The sequence below is a fragment of the Odontomachus brunneus genome, unplaced genomic scaffold, assembly GCF_010583005.1.
Source record: "Odontomachus brunneus isolate Ranch 3 - 2012 unplaced genomic scaffold, Obru_v1 Obru_scaffold_222, whole genome shotgun sequence".
Classification (NCBI taxonomy): Eukaryota; Metazoa; Arthropoda; class Insecta; order Hymenoptera; family Formicidae; genus Odontomachus; species Odontomachus brunneus.
The window spans coordinates 60,095-73,056 of NW_022639672.1; the positions used below are offsets into that span (position 1 = coordinate 60,095).

At 41.6% G+C, this 12,962-nt stretch overlaps 1 protein-coding gene and 1 long non-coding RNA gene across 4 annotated transcripts in view; one reads left to right on the forward strand and one right to left on the reverse strand.

The window, feature by feature from the left end:
* The window catches only part of LOC116852400 (protein spaetzle 5-like), an 11,006-nt gene extending 5,227 nt beyond the window's left edge, over positions 1-5,779 (forward strand). Inside the window, exons 3-7 of the mRNA XM_032832708.1 lie at positions 1,605-1,694; positions 2,427-2,552; positions 2,636-2,782; positions 3,083-3,331; positions 4,957-5,779. Of these exons, the coding sequence (XP_032688599.1) occupies positions 1,605-1,694; positions 2,427-2,552; positions 2,636-2,782; positions 3,083-3,331; positions 4,957-5,128 (784 nt within the window). The 3' untranslated portion in view covers positions 5,129-5,779. The remainder of the gene's footprint in view (positions 1-1,604; positions 1,695-2,426; positions 2,553-2,635; positions 2,783-3,082; positions 3,332-4,956) is intronic.
* A 292-nt stretch (positions 5,780-6,071) lies between these two features.
* LOC116852401 lies at positions 6,072-8,094 on the reverse strand. 3 transcript variants are annotated; one of them, XR_004379765.1, is made up of 3 exons: positions 7,716-8,094; positions 6,671-7,646; positions 6,072-6,548 (listed from the first exon to the last, which is right to left on the reverse strand). It is a non-coding gene; the product is annotated as an uncharacterized LOC116852401 (long non-coding RNA). The 3 variants fall into 3 exon arrangements; XR_004379767.1 differs by having other exon boundaries at positions 6,671-7,154; positions 7,224-8,094; XR_004379766.1 differs by having other exon boundaries at positions 6,671-6,990; positions 7,060-8,094.
* Positions 8,095-12,962: the final 4,868 nt, after the last annotated feature.

A 12,962-nucleotide genomic window follows, 5' to 3' on the forward strand; every position in this document is an offset into this window, starting at 1 on the left:
ACAATCGATGCGCCTCAGCTGCAGATTTCTTCAAATTAAATAAGTAAATCAAAAGTTCCCGCAAATGACGCTTATTCGGCTCAAAACTCGACATTTTCGCACGAAAAAAATTATGTGATGCTGATACTAGCATTAGCTAAAATCACTAATATTTCAAGGTTATAGTGTTGCCAGATGTCCAACCTTACGATATGACGTTTTACATCTGACAATTTCAACCATAACTTACTGGTGGGCCATCTTTTGTCAAACGGCGGAGACTTATTTGTACTCCCAATATATGTAGTATATGTAGTATATATAGTGTAAATTAGATTGAATTTTCATAAAACTCATTTTATTAATTTCCACAAGTTTTTATTGGATTAATTCTCAGGAGTTAGGTCTGAGTAGTTTGTAGATATGAATCAAAAAAGTTTCCTAGTAATTTTTTTACAAATAAATTATAAGTCACATATTTTTAAACTTTTTAGTATGTTTTTGTTATATTTTGAGAGAGTTACATGAATTTTTTAATGACTGACACTCTCATATGAGTTGAGTTTTAAGGCGCGGCGCAACACGCTCTCTTGACGTGTACGATATAGCTGCTACGTGCTGAAATGCATCGAAAAAAGTCGCTCAAACCATATTGAAACCAAGTGTTCCACGGTACTACTGCGTCTCGTTAGTTTAATTAATTACACTTGAAAAGTACACTCGATGAATGAAATGAGCTAAAAACTAATAATAATAGCACAAATATATCAATAATTAAAATAGGCGTACGAGTCTCAAATTAAATTTATTTATCGTATGCCGAAGTTAACTTTCTCCCACAAATATTGGAGTCACCTCCTCTATTCATGAATTTTTTCCAACGTTTCAATTCATTTACTGTGTCTTATTTACCGTATGTTATTTGCCGTACCTTTCTATTTACTGCGTCTCTGATAATTTGACTGTCAGTCAAGTTTTCGTATAATCAACGGAAAGTAATGAATGTGCTGAAACAGACTAGAGAGAAGTCATAGGCGCAATGAGGTCTCGATAAACTGAAATGCAACGAGTTCGTGCAATAACCGCGATTGACCGAAGAAACTCGCGCGGTACCAACGTCAGCTGTCACATTCGATAGACGCGCGTGTCGTAGGAACGACCTAGTGGTCAATTAGTACATCAACAGTATCGAATCGCTGAATCGACATTGCGCAATGCTGTGTGGCGGCAGTTATGTTATATAGTATGCGACTTGCGCCGCATATCGTCGCGAGACATCGCTTGTTAGTTTGCTACGACAAACAAACACGAGGCTTCGTCTCACCAAATATTCGCTTGAGCAAGCTAACGCATTACATAAGGTGCATAAAGTGCGTGACCCAGTTGAAAACACACCTTGCGTAAATAATGTTTTTGTTAACCCGCGAGACAAATCTCGGTCGGAATAAATCAACCGCGGTGTTTTTCGATCGCTCGTCCGCTGCGAACGCTGCGCTGGTCAAAGGTCGAACGCTTTAACGCCCGAGAAAATAACGACGCCCGAGTCGGTTTTTTACCGACTCATTGTATTCCATTCTCGGAGAATATAACACTCTTTTTTTGTTCTTGCCTCCTCGTCCTTTCAGCCGGCTCATCAAGTTTCTCGTGGACAAATGCAGCTTCGACTTTAGTACCGCGTTGCGGGACGAGTCCCGCGATGACTTCAACACTTACAGGTAGAGATATTTTATTAGCGCGTTTTCCGCGCAAATATCGTTAAGGTAATCGTTAAATAGCGAGAGAAATCGGCGACGCGTTGGAAGAAACTCAGTCGTATTGCATCGCGTCGCGATGTTTCACTCGTTCAGTTGATATCTAAGTTGTCAACTTTTAAGTTGAGAGAACTTAGCCGCGTGATCTCTCTGAATATCACGTAATCAAAAATATTTCAATTCCCAAGTTTATAACTAATTTGTCACCTTAAGATAATTTAAAGCTTCTCGTCTCTCACCGCGATCATCTTGATTCATGATGTCAGAAACGAGAAAATATAATACATAATACAGAAAATATAAATACATTGAACTAAAAATACGTTGAACTAAAAAGACATGTCCATAAAATGACACCTGCAATCAATAAATAGCCACGAAATTAATGTGATACAACTTTCCTTTCTGCTTTACCTTCATTCATGATTTACGTTAATTTTACGACTATTGATTGTTAAAGTAAAAGAAAAGTGTTCGGACTATTTTACAAATCTGCTTGATAGATTGCAAATGTCATTTTATGAATATATCGTTTTAGGTCAACATAATTTGCAAAAATTTTGTTTGCAAAAAAGCGTGTATTTTCTCGCTTCTGACGTTATCAATCAAGAATCCCACGACAAGGAAATGGGAGCTTTAAATTGCTCTTTTGCAAATTTGAATATCGTTGCTATTCTCTTTACTGTCATGTTCAAGTTCGCTTCCGGATTATGATCGAGGCTACGATTATCCGCGACAAGACGATCCTGGATTGTTCGCGCAAATCCCGTCGACGCCAGCCTCGATATATGGGCCTCCGATTAACAGTAGCTACAATCACGGGTAAGATCACGACTCGGTGCCGCCTTTCGTGAAAGTACTTCTTCTAGATTGAAGTTTAGATCAAACATTGGGTCGGATTGCAGCTACAAATATTCAGTGCCGTCACAATCGCAAGAGAATCCGTTCCTAACGGGAATGGCGTTCAAGTACCATCGTAACATCCAACGACAGGCTGAACACACCTACTCGCAGGGGGCGTTTAGCCCAAATCAATCATGGTTGACCAATAGGTAATCGTCAGAACACCTATTTCTAAAGGCGATACTATCAGTTTCATTTTATATTCAAAATCGTCTTAAATTTACTTTATATAAGATACGCAAGATCTACTTTATGCAAGGTACGATATTGCTGATAATGAATCAGCTCTTGCAGCATCTGAAGATAAATCTAAGACAATTTTAAATATAATATCGGACTGAGAAAGTACTGTCCTAAATTACGCCAGAACGTTGCACAGACGAGTCGAATGCGATGACACAAATGCAGATTGGATATTCGTTTATAATGTTTTGTATGTTGCACGACAGATACTCGCGAGGCGACAAGGTGGCGCCTCGAACTTACCGCATGAATCCTCTGCTGGGCTACGTGAAATCGAAGTCGAGCGATCGTGTTAAAAGGCAAATGAATGCAGATGCCATCGCCTTATGTCCAACGCAGTCGCAGTACATCGTTCCTAGAGCGGCCCTAAACAATCAAGGCAACTGGATGTACATTGTTAACCTTCCAAACCAGGACAACAAGTACACACAGCTCGTCAAGAGCGAGAAATGCTTGTGAGTGGCAAAATCTCCAAATGAGACATGAAAGAAACGTAAAAAAATGATAGTCTTTCTCTCCTTGTCTCTTTATAAGCGAGAAAGTGAGGAAAGGAACGGAGCGGGGCGGGACGAAGGATGATAGGAGATATTTTGTTTCTCGGTTTTGTAAAAAGTTATTAATGTTAAATGTTATATTTTATATGTGTGTGTGTGTGTGTGTGTGTGTAACATTCTATATACAAGCTATGTATGAATAATACGCGCTTGTATTACTCTAATAAATTAACATACGGGTATATTAAAAATTTTGCCAAAGAATTTAATAGGGACCAACTTTAAATGAATTACAACGATTTTGAAAGAATAAACAAAGTTTTTTACTATGTATTAAGCAAATTATTTATTTTTATAATTTTAAAATACTAACAAAGAAATCCATACAAGTGTCCGCCTCCGATTTTCATGAAATTGTAATATGTTGTATTTTAAATCAAAAGAACATATACGTTTTTTATTATATGTGCAAGTTTAGAGAGTGAAATATCCTTTTGAAAAAAATCGGTTTCTTTCATTTGAAGAGAATATAATAAAAACTATAAGAGATAGAAAAAAATATTTGGAATAAGAGTTGAATGGTTTGTGTGTGTGAAGAGTACTTTACAGAAATTACTTGAAAAAATTTAAAAAATGTTATTATTATTATAATATTAACAAAAAAATGTCTTTTCAAATAATTTCTGTAAAGTACTCTTCGCGCGCGAACCATTCAACTTTTATTCAAAATATTTTTTTCTATCTCTTAAGTTTTCATTATATTCCCTTCGAAAGAAAAAAACCAATTTTCTTCAAAATGGTATTTCACTTAAACTTGCGAAAGGGCACATATAATAAAAAACGTATCTGTTATTTTGATCTAAAGTACAACATATTACAAGTTCATGGAAATGGGATACTTGTGTAGGTTTCTTTGTAAGTTCTGAATATAATTTTGACAGAGAAAAAGTTGTTTCAGAACTCAATGAGAAATGTCTTTTGAAAATTTTTGAAAGATATATATATATATATAATATATATATATATATATATATATATATATATGATTATAACAAATAACATACTACTTCGTATACTATTTCCCTGAAAAGACGCAAAATCAGGTGTTTAGTTAGTATATTATGAAATGTTCAAACTATTTCGCGCGAAATCAAGAGAAGGAAAAAGATCAGTAAAAACCGGATGTAATACAAAAAATTATTTTGTAGGAAAGTAATATTCTTTTGATAGTGTCAAACGCACGCGTCGAACATTTTCTGGTCTTTACAATGTCGTATTAATTCGGCCACCGATGTTACGTCAACCAGAAAGTGGAGTTTGACTCCTAACTGAGGCAATATTTTTATATTCAATTAATTCCCCCATGATTAAAATTCTAATTGTGTATTTGATTGTTATTAAAGATGCAAAAAATGCTGCCTCAAATAAAAATACTGTCAGGAATTATTTATCCCCAAGTGTCAGATGGTCTCGTAGGAATCGACTTCGCGAAAATTCAAAATCAGACCCTCGCGTTGCCGGTGGAATTTCAGAAAAGGGAGTAGGAAGACGAAGAAAACTCACGATTTCTTTCTGCCTGTTTTCAGAAACGACGAATGCAACGGTATATGCTCCATTCCTACGGGCTATCGAAGCAGATGTCAACAGCAGTTTGTGCAAAAGAGGCTGGTCGCGCTCGAGGGCAGCGGCAATCGCCTTTACACAGACGTGTTCTGGTTCCCGCACAGTTGCACGTGCGAGATCGTGCCGAATTATTGAGACGCAAAAATTATCGAGCATTACGGCGAATTGTGTCGATTGAATGAGCGGCGAGCTCGTTTTCAAGGGTAAACCACTAGACGCACTTACAGCCAATTAATCGAAACGTTTTCCCCGCGATTGAAACTCGACGCCGAGAGAACTGTGACGCAGAGTGCGCCTCGCATCAGCACTGAGACAGTGGATACCGATAATGTAGCGTTCTGTGTGAGCAACATGTACCCTCGCAAGCTGCGTAAAGGCGCGTTGCATGTGCATTACCAGCGGTGTGTTAAAAGGTAGACGTACGTTATCAACGTAGCTGTTGTGTAAAGTACGTCGCGCTATATCGTCAATCGTGAGCGGCGTAAATCTATTTGTTACAGGCGATATCTTGAAGCTGCGAAATGTGGCACCTCGAACGTTTCCGTCAACGACAAACGTCGACGAAAGGATCTTTTGTAAGAGAAAGAGAGAGAGCGAGTTGCCACTGTTTCCGTTTGCATAGGCCATTTGGCGTTAAATACGCATGGAGAGAAATCTTTTACTTTATTAACCGGAGTAAAGCGTGTCGATCGTTTTTTTTCGTTTATGATTTTGCGCAATCACTGCGAAAACAATACGTTTCGCCTTGATATCGTGGATCATTAGTTTCTAGTTATACTTTTTTTATTATTGATATTAAGTTTTTAGTTTATATAAGGAAGCAAACATTTTATTCGGGTGTACATCCCGATGAACGCGAGCGAATCGTCCAACGAGACTGAGGAAGGGAATAGAGCCTCGTGCGTAAACACATCGAACGATAAAACTTCAGAATGCACGGAGAAAAAGGTTTCGTTGAATTAACCAAATATCTGGTCGAATATGAACGATCCAGAAATTCCGATTGAAGTAACCTGAATTCTGTTTAAGTCAATCAAAAATCTTGTTAACTTAAACAGAATTCGGGTTACTTCAATCGGAATTTCTGGATCGTTCATATTCGACCAGATATTTGGTTAATTCAACCAAACCTTTTTTTCCGTGTGGATATTATTTTTTATTAAGTAAAGTATTTATACACGATTAAAGTAAAGGATGCGTCCGAGGAGTGCTGCGGTCGTCCATTGACGACAATTACATTTTTCTACTATTATTTTCTATTATTATTGTTACGTAAGAGTTGACCGGACGAATGTGCAATTGCTTTGGTGATGAAAATACGAGATTGTCTGTGAGAAAATACGCAAATAATTATTTTCTAAAGGTTTGTTTTCCCCAAGTCGGTTAAAAGTAAAAATTTCGTCTTGTATCTCTACATGGTCTCCTTGTTTCTGAATTCTCCATCTCTTGTTGACTTTTTTTAAATATTGAGAGTTTTCCAAAATCTCCTCATCTACATTCTTACTCATTTTCACTTTCAGTCTCATCATCTTTAGGTTTATAATCGTCAGAAAATCTAGGACAAAAATCAGACATATGTTTAGCAATGCACTCACAGTTCCTTCCGACTCAAAAGTATTCTCTTTATTTTAGTACTGAAATATAAATATGTTTATCAACTACTGATGAACTGTGTACCGGTAGAAAATCCAGCTGGTACATATATGTTCTGCACAAAAAATAAAGAAATAAGAAGCAAACCAAAAATAACTTTTGGGAGAAAACAGCGGCTCACTATTCAGTCGTAGCATTTACATTAACTTTGTTGATGTTGATTGGCACTTAACCTCACAGTAATAACATAAAATCCCGGAGTGATATAATATTCCCTCTTGTCCGTAACACGTTCTCTAGCTTTCCAGTAATTTAAAATATTTATGATACCTATGTGTACCACTTGGGACGAAAGGATTAAACATGACATAACGTAAACAACTCTGTACTCTGAAGTTGGATTACTAAAATTTACAAAGCCAGTTGGAACGTTTAAACACAGAGATATTTATATTATACACTAGAATACTAACTTGGGTGAAATACATGGCTTCAAAAAATATGTACTGAACTAATACACGTGTCTCATGTAAATAATGAGATGTTTGGCGATGTGTAAGTTGGATTACTAAAATTTACAAAGCTAGTTGGAACGTTTAAACACAGAGATATTTATATTATACACTAGAATACTAACTTGGGTGAAATACATAGCTTCAAAAAATATGTACTGAACTAATACACGTGTCTCATGTAAATAATGAGATGTTTGGCGATGTGTAAGTTGGATTACTAAAATTTACAAAGCTAGTTGGAACGTTTAAACACAGAGATATTTATATTATACACTAGAATACTAACTTGGGTGAAATACATAGCTTCAAAAAATATGTACTGAACTAATACACGTGTCTCATGTAAATAATGAGATGTTTGGCGATGTGTAAGTTGGATTACTAAAATTTACAAAGCTAGTTGGAACGTTTAAACACAGAGATATTTATATTATACACTAGAATACTAACTTGGGTGAAATACATAGCTTCAAAAAATATGTACTGAACTAATACACGTGTCTCATGTAAATAATGAGATGTTTGGCGATGTGTAAGTTGGATTACTAAAATTTACAAAGCTAGTTGGAACGTTTAAACACAGAGATATTTATATTATACACTAGAATACTAACTTGGGTGAAATACATAGCTTCAAAAAATATGTACTGAACTAATACACGTGTCTCATGTAAATAATGAGATGTTTGGCGATGTGTAAGTTGGATTACTAAAATTTACAAAGCTAGTTGGAACGTTTAAACGCAGAGATATTTATATTATACACTAGACTGCTAACTTGGGTGAAATATATGGTTTCAAAAAATATGTACTGAACTGATACACGTGTCTCATGTAAATAATGAGATGTTTGGCGATGTGTAAGTTGGATAGTCATGTCTGATTGGTTGAAGACACATGTGTAAGTATCGGCTATACCGCATATCTGTCATTACTCCTTCAATACTTTTTACTATACTACGCATACGCAGATACTCACTTGCAGAAGGAAGGAGAATGTAGAATACATACTTGTCGGAGTCTATTTTTTGGTACCGTATATAAAAAAGTTAGTCTAATTACATATAGAAGTATGTGAGTTAAAATGAGATATGTGTGTATTAAACAAGCTATAAAACATTTCGTCTCAACGTCTCCAACAATTCTTGAGTCAAAAGGGAGTATACATATAAACAAACAAACGAGTGAACATAAATACAGGACAAGTTTCTTTTTCTTCTTTCATTATATGTCTTCAGGCGCCTGATAAGGCAATGTCCCAATGTTACTCTACGATAATTATATACGATAAATTAAAACCTTTGTAAATAATCCAAAGTATATTCCGAAACACAGGTTACGTCTGAACAAGTTCAAACACGTTCTTACATAGTGGCGGTTGGACCGGAACTTGCAGGACAAGCTGAGAACCTCTTTTTCTGAAGTCAATTATAACATTAGGCACAGGAATAATCACCTGATCGAGATATGTAATTACTCACGAATTTTGCGCGATACAGGCGGAAGCGTTTCGCACAATCGGATCGCTCATCGTGCATTTATCTCGCCGAATAAGCCAGCTGGTGTTTTCGTTATGGCGGAATGTCGCGTGAAGCACGACATCGCGCGCTCCTAATCGTGACGCCTTATCGGCACAAGGTGGATGTCCTAGATGTTTGCAGGAATGCGGGATAGGAAGGGGCAGCCGGGACATAAAATAAAGGATCTCAAGTCCATCGGTTGGCAAAGGAGGCACGAACGGAAGAGAGGGATGAGGCTCGAGGGGCGACGAGGTTGATACAGCCTGAGGACGAGCGAGATAAAGCGGGGGTAGAACTGCTGGAGGTCAGACACGCGCGAGTACCGCGGAAATGTTGCGGGGCAACGCGACACCCTTTTCGCGCCGTTCCCCGTTCGCCGTTCGAGAGGCACGTCGTCCTCGTCGTCGTGGCGGCGGAGCTTCTTCGGGGGTGAAGCAGCCGAGCGTTTTCACCGCTCGTGTCGCCTGATTCTTCTCTTTTTTACGACGCGATAACGCGACGAAATCGCCCTCTCGACGTCGTTGATACGTTCAGCGATCGACATGCGTTCGATTTTTCGCGGGTTGTCCCGGGCGGTGTTGCTGAAAAAGCGCGTTTTCGCAAGAAGGACAAAGATGGAAGAAAGAGAGAAACATTCCACGCGCCCTGGATTCGCTCTCCCGCTATAGATTCCGTTCCGCTCGGAGAGTAGCGCTCTCTCACACTCCCTCTCCCGCACGCACCCACGTACGTGCCCGCTCGAGAGCCGCCCCCGTGCTCTCCGCAGTCCCCCTCGGCATCCCTCAGCGTTTCCAACGGAAAGAGGGGTGAATCGTAGGCGCGCGCGGTGCGCGCTGCATCTACAGGGCCTGTACGCCGTGCACTTGTACCTTACGCGTTTCCCTCCACTCGTGCGTGACAGAAGTGTCGGTACACACGAGGTGGATGGTAGAGGCTACTCCAAGGGTTTCCGTTTATATGCACGCGTGTAAGCGTGTGCGAGGTGAGCGAGGTGCGCGCGGGGGCCTCGACAGGGAAGCGAGGTCGTCCTGCGATAGCGCCGAGTGTGTTTGTGTGTGTGTATGTGCAGCATACATATCACGTATGAAACGAAGGATAATGAATTAATCGAGGCAATTCTTAATTGAGGCGGTTTTCCAGACGGTTAAGAGAGAGAGAGAGAGAGAGAGAGAGAGAGAGAGAGAGAGAGAGAGCGCATGAACGATGGTTCGACGCATGAGACTCTAGTACCACCTTTCATGTGCTCCCCGAATTTTTCCGAGTGCAATTTCACTCTGAGAGCAACGAGACAGAGCTTGAAATTATCTGAAGTCGAATGATTTTTGATTCATAGCAAATAAATGACTTTTTATTTATACCAAAAGTCAAAAGACTTTTCACTCATACCAAATGAATTTTTTCACTCTGAATCAATGCGAGTGAGTATTTCCATTAAAAATTGAAGGATAAACCTGATGCTTCATCGTAACGCAGAAGCAGATTCACCCTAACCGATTGAAACGTTCACTCGTATGGATCCACTTTGCGTTTGAGTAAGACACTCACCCTTGTGATACTAAGTGCGGATATTTCCACTACCGCTGGAGTGAATTTTCACTGGTTTGGAGTGAAATTTCATTTATCCGAAAAATTTTGAGATTACTCATCGTGAGTACATTAACCACCCACGAAACACGTTGTTTCAGCGCGATAATTGAGCGTAGATCGCTGCAGTTTGGCTCTCGCATCTGGAGCCTTCTTGAGATTAAATCGGGATTCCGGGTCGCTTCACGGCGTCCAGATGTCACGTTTCGGCAAGAGGAAGCCCACCTTTGATCCCTGACAGCCGCAAGATGATGAACATGCCGTCAGAACGAGAACCGACTTTGCTCACCGGTTTTATGATCGAATTCACAAAAATCGAGCGAATCGCGACGCCAATTCGATAGAGGCTCTCGCCGATCCCGATTTTCGCACGTCTCTCAGCCACGCCAGTCGGACTGTCGCTTCATATTAAATCCCGTTTGACCCATTTCCGCTTCCGTGATGTGTTCTAAATGCACGGTCAGATAGGTCAAGTTCGCGATGCGGTCTCGTTTCCCCTCACCTCACTGTGAACCCTTTGCTCTTGGCCCGAAATATTCCAGGCTCCTGCGGGCACTTTGCGCCGGATTATCTCTCTCTATCTCCTCTTTCGACCCTCACCCTTCCGCCTCCCTTTCCGTGATGTTCGCGCCCGGACATTGAGTTTTTCGACGAGCACGCAAAATGAGGATCGCGAATTCCTCGTGGAAATGAATCGATCGTGAAAAGAAGTTCGCGATTTCGCGAGAGCCCGCGAGGAAGCGCAGGTGCTTGTAAAGTCAGTTGGTCGTATCAACGGCGCAGATGGTGCAGTCGGCGAGAACATATCGCCCGTACGGAATCGAGTTTATCGTGTGTGAAAAAAAATGTGTGTAAGGTCAGCGCTGACGGCACACGGCGACTTTACCTGTGATATTTTTTTTCTCCTGAGCGAACTTGCATTGAAAAAAAGCGACCTTGACTACTCGGTAACAATTTTTTTTAATGTGACGTAAGTTCATCGGCTGGTGGACGGCGGCGACGACGTTTAATGCACCGTTGCACTGTTCGCCGCCCCGCGCGCTCCAGGAGCGCTCTGCGTCATCGAATCGCCGCGTGACATTATTTACCTCGGGAACAGAGCGTGCCGAGTGTGTGTGTGTGTGTGTGTGTGTGTGTGTGTGTGTGTGCGCGCGCGCGCATGTATGTGTGTAACGAACAACCGCGTTTCCATTGCGTTCGAGGGAAGAAAAGAAAATAAATAAAAAAACAACGCACACGCACGCACCGTGTGTAGCGCGGCGTAGAAAATTCGTAGCGGACGGAGACGCTTCGTCGCACAGCGCTGATTCGCGAGAGAGAACGAGGATGGAAAGGGAGAGAGAGAGAGAGAAGAAATTTATTCTCCCTCTCTCTTTTTTAAGGGATTCGTTTCCGTTTCCGCGACGAGATCGTGACTATGTACAGCCGGAGGGTTTGGAACTTTTTCCTTTCCCGGAGATTCCTGCCACCCCCGGCAGCCGTGAGTTTTACAGTAATCTCTGTGCCAAAAGTCGATTGTGCTCTCTGTCTCTCGTATTCTGAACATCCCTCCTTCCCACCTTTCTTCCTTCATCTCTCTCTCTCACGCGCGCGCGCGCGCGCGCACACGTTACGCATCGAGCTGGTCGACCGGCAGCTTCGAGCGTCGGGATAAAGTCACGAGCAGTAATTATGAACGATAGCAGGGGAGAGAGAGGATATAATTGTGATTGATGGAGAGATGAGAAGGGAGGTGTGCAGGGGGTGACTTCCTTTTAATCTCGAAGCTAACCCTTTCGTTCATCCATTGCCGCTTCTGGCCGAGCGACGCGGTGCGACGCGATTTTATTACCTCGTGCCGCCACTGCTATCTTCTTCGCGGACGGAGGAGGAAGAACGTGGATTTGGACCTCCATTGCATGGAGGCAGGGGATCGCACGCAATCGAGAAAAATCGCACGACCCACCATCGGAGATTACTCTCCGCAATGCCAAGAGCGCACGCGTATCCGCGTCTCTCGGAATCTTTAATCGTTCTATCAGCGTGGATCTATCTTCCCGCCCGAGTCTCATCTCGCCTAGCTCGAAAACAGATTTAAAGGGCCAACGCGGGAGACGAAAATCACCTGTCGCAGGAGTGGAGGTGAAGTCGAGAGGATGCCAGGAGTGGAGGTGAAATCGAGAGGATGCTTCGTGTCGAGAATACTCGCGGCGATAATGTTCGATTAACGTTCGATCAAACATGAGCTCTCACGAAAGGAAGAGTCGAATTAATAATTATCGTCATCTTGTAGAAGGATAGGAAAGAGAGAATGAGAAAGAGAGAAGCAAAAATATTGACGGTCTATAGTCGAAACGAATGCGCCAAATTGTCGTTATAAAACACGAAAGAAAGCCTCTCCTGCTTCATGCAGCGAGGAAGCCCGGCGTGTCCGCTCGTATACGCGCATTATCCCCGATGTCTGCCTCTTCGCGTGCGTGCGTGCGTGCGTGCGTGCGTGCGTGCGTGCGTGCGTGCGTGCGTGCGTGCGTGCGTGCGTGCGCGCGTGATGCGTGCGCACGTGCATACATTTGTGCGTGCGTGCGCGCGTGCATTCCATGGTGTGCGTATTCTCTCCTCTCCTCTCCTTTCTCCGTCGCCGTCTCTACGCACTCTCTCTCTCTCTCCCTCCCTCTCTCTCTCTGCCACTCTCTCTCTCACTCTCTCTCTCACTCACTCTCTCTCTCTCTCTCTCTCTCTCTCTCTCTCTCTCTCTCTCTCTCTCTCTCTCTCTCTCTC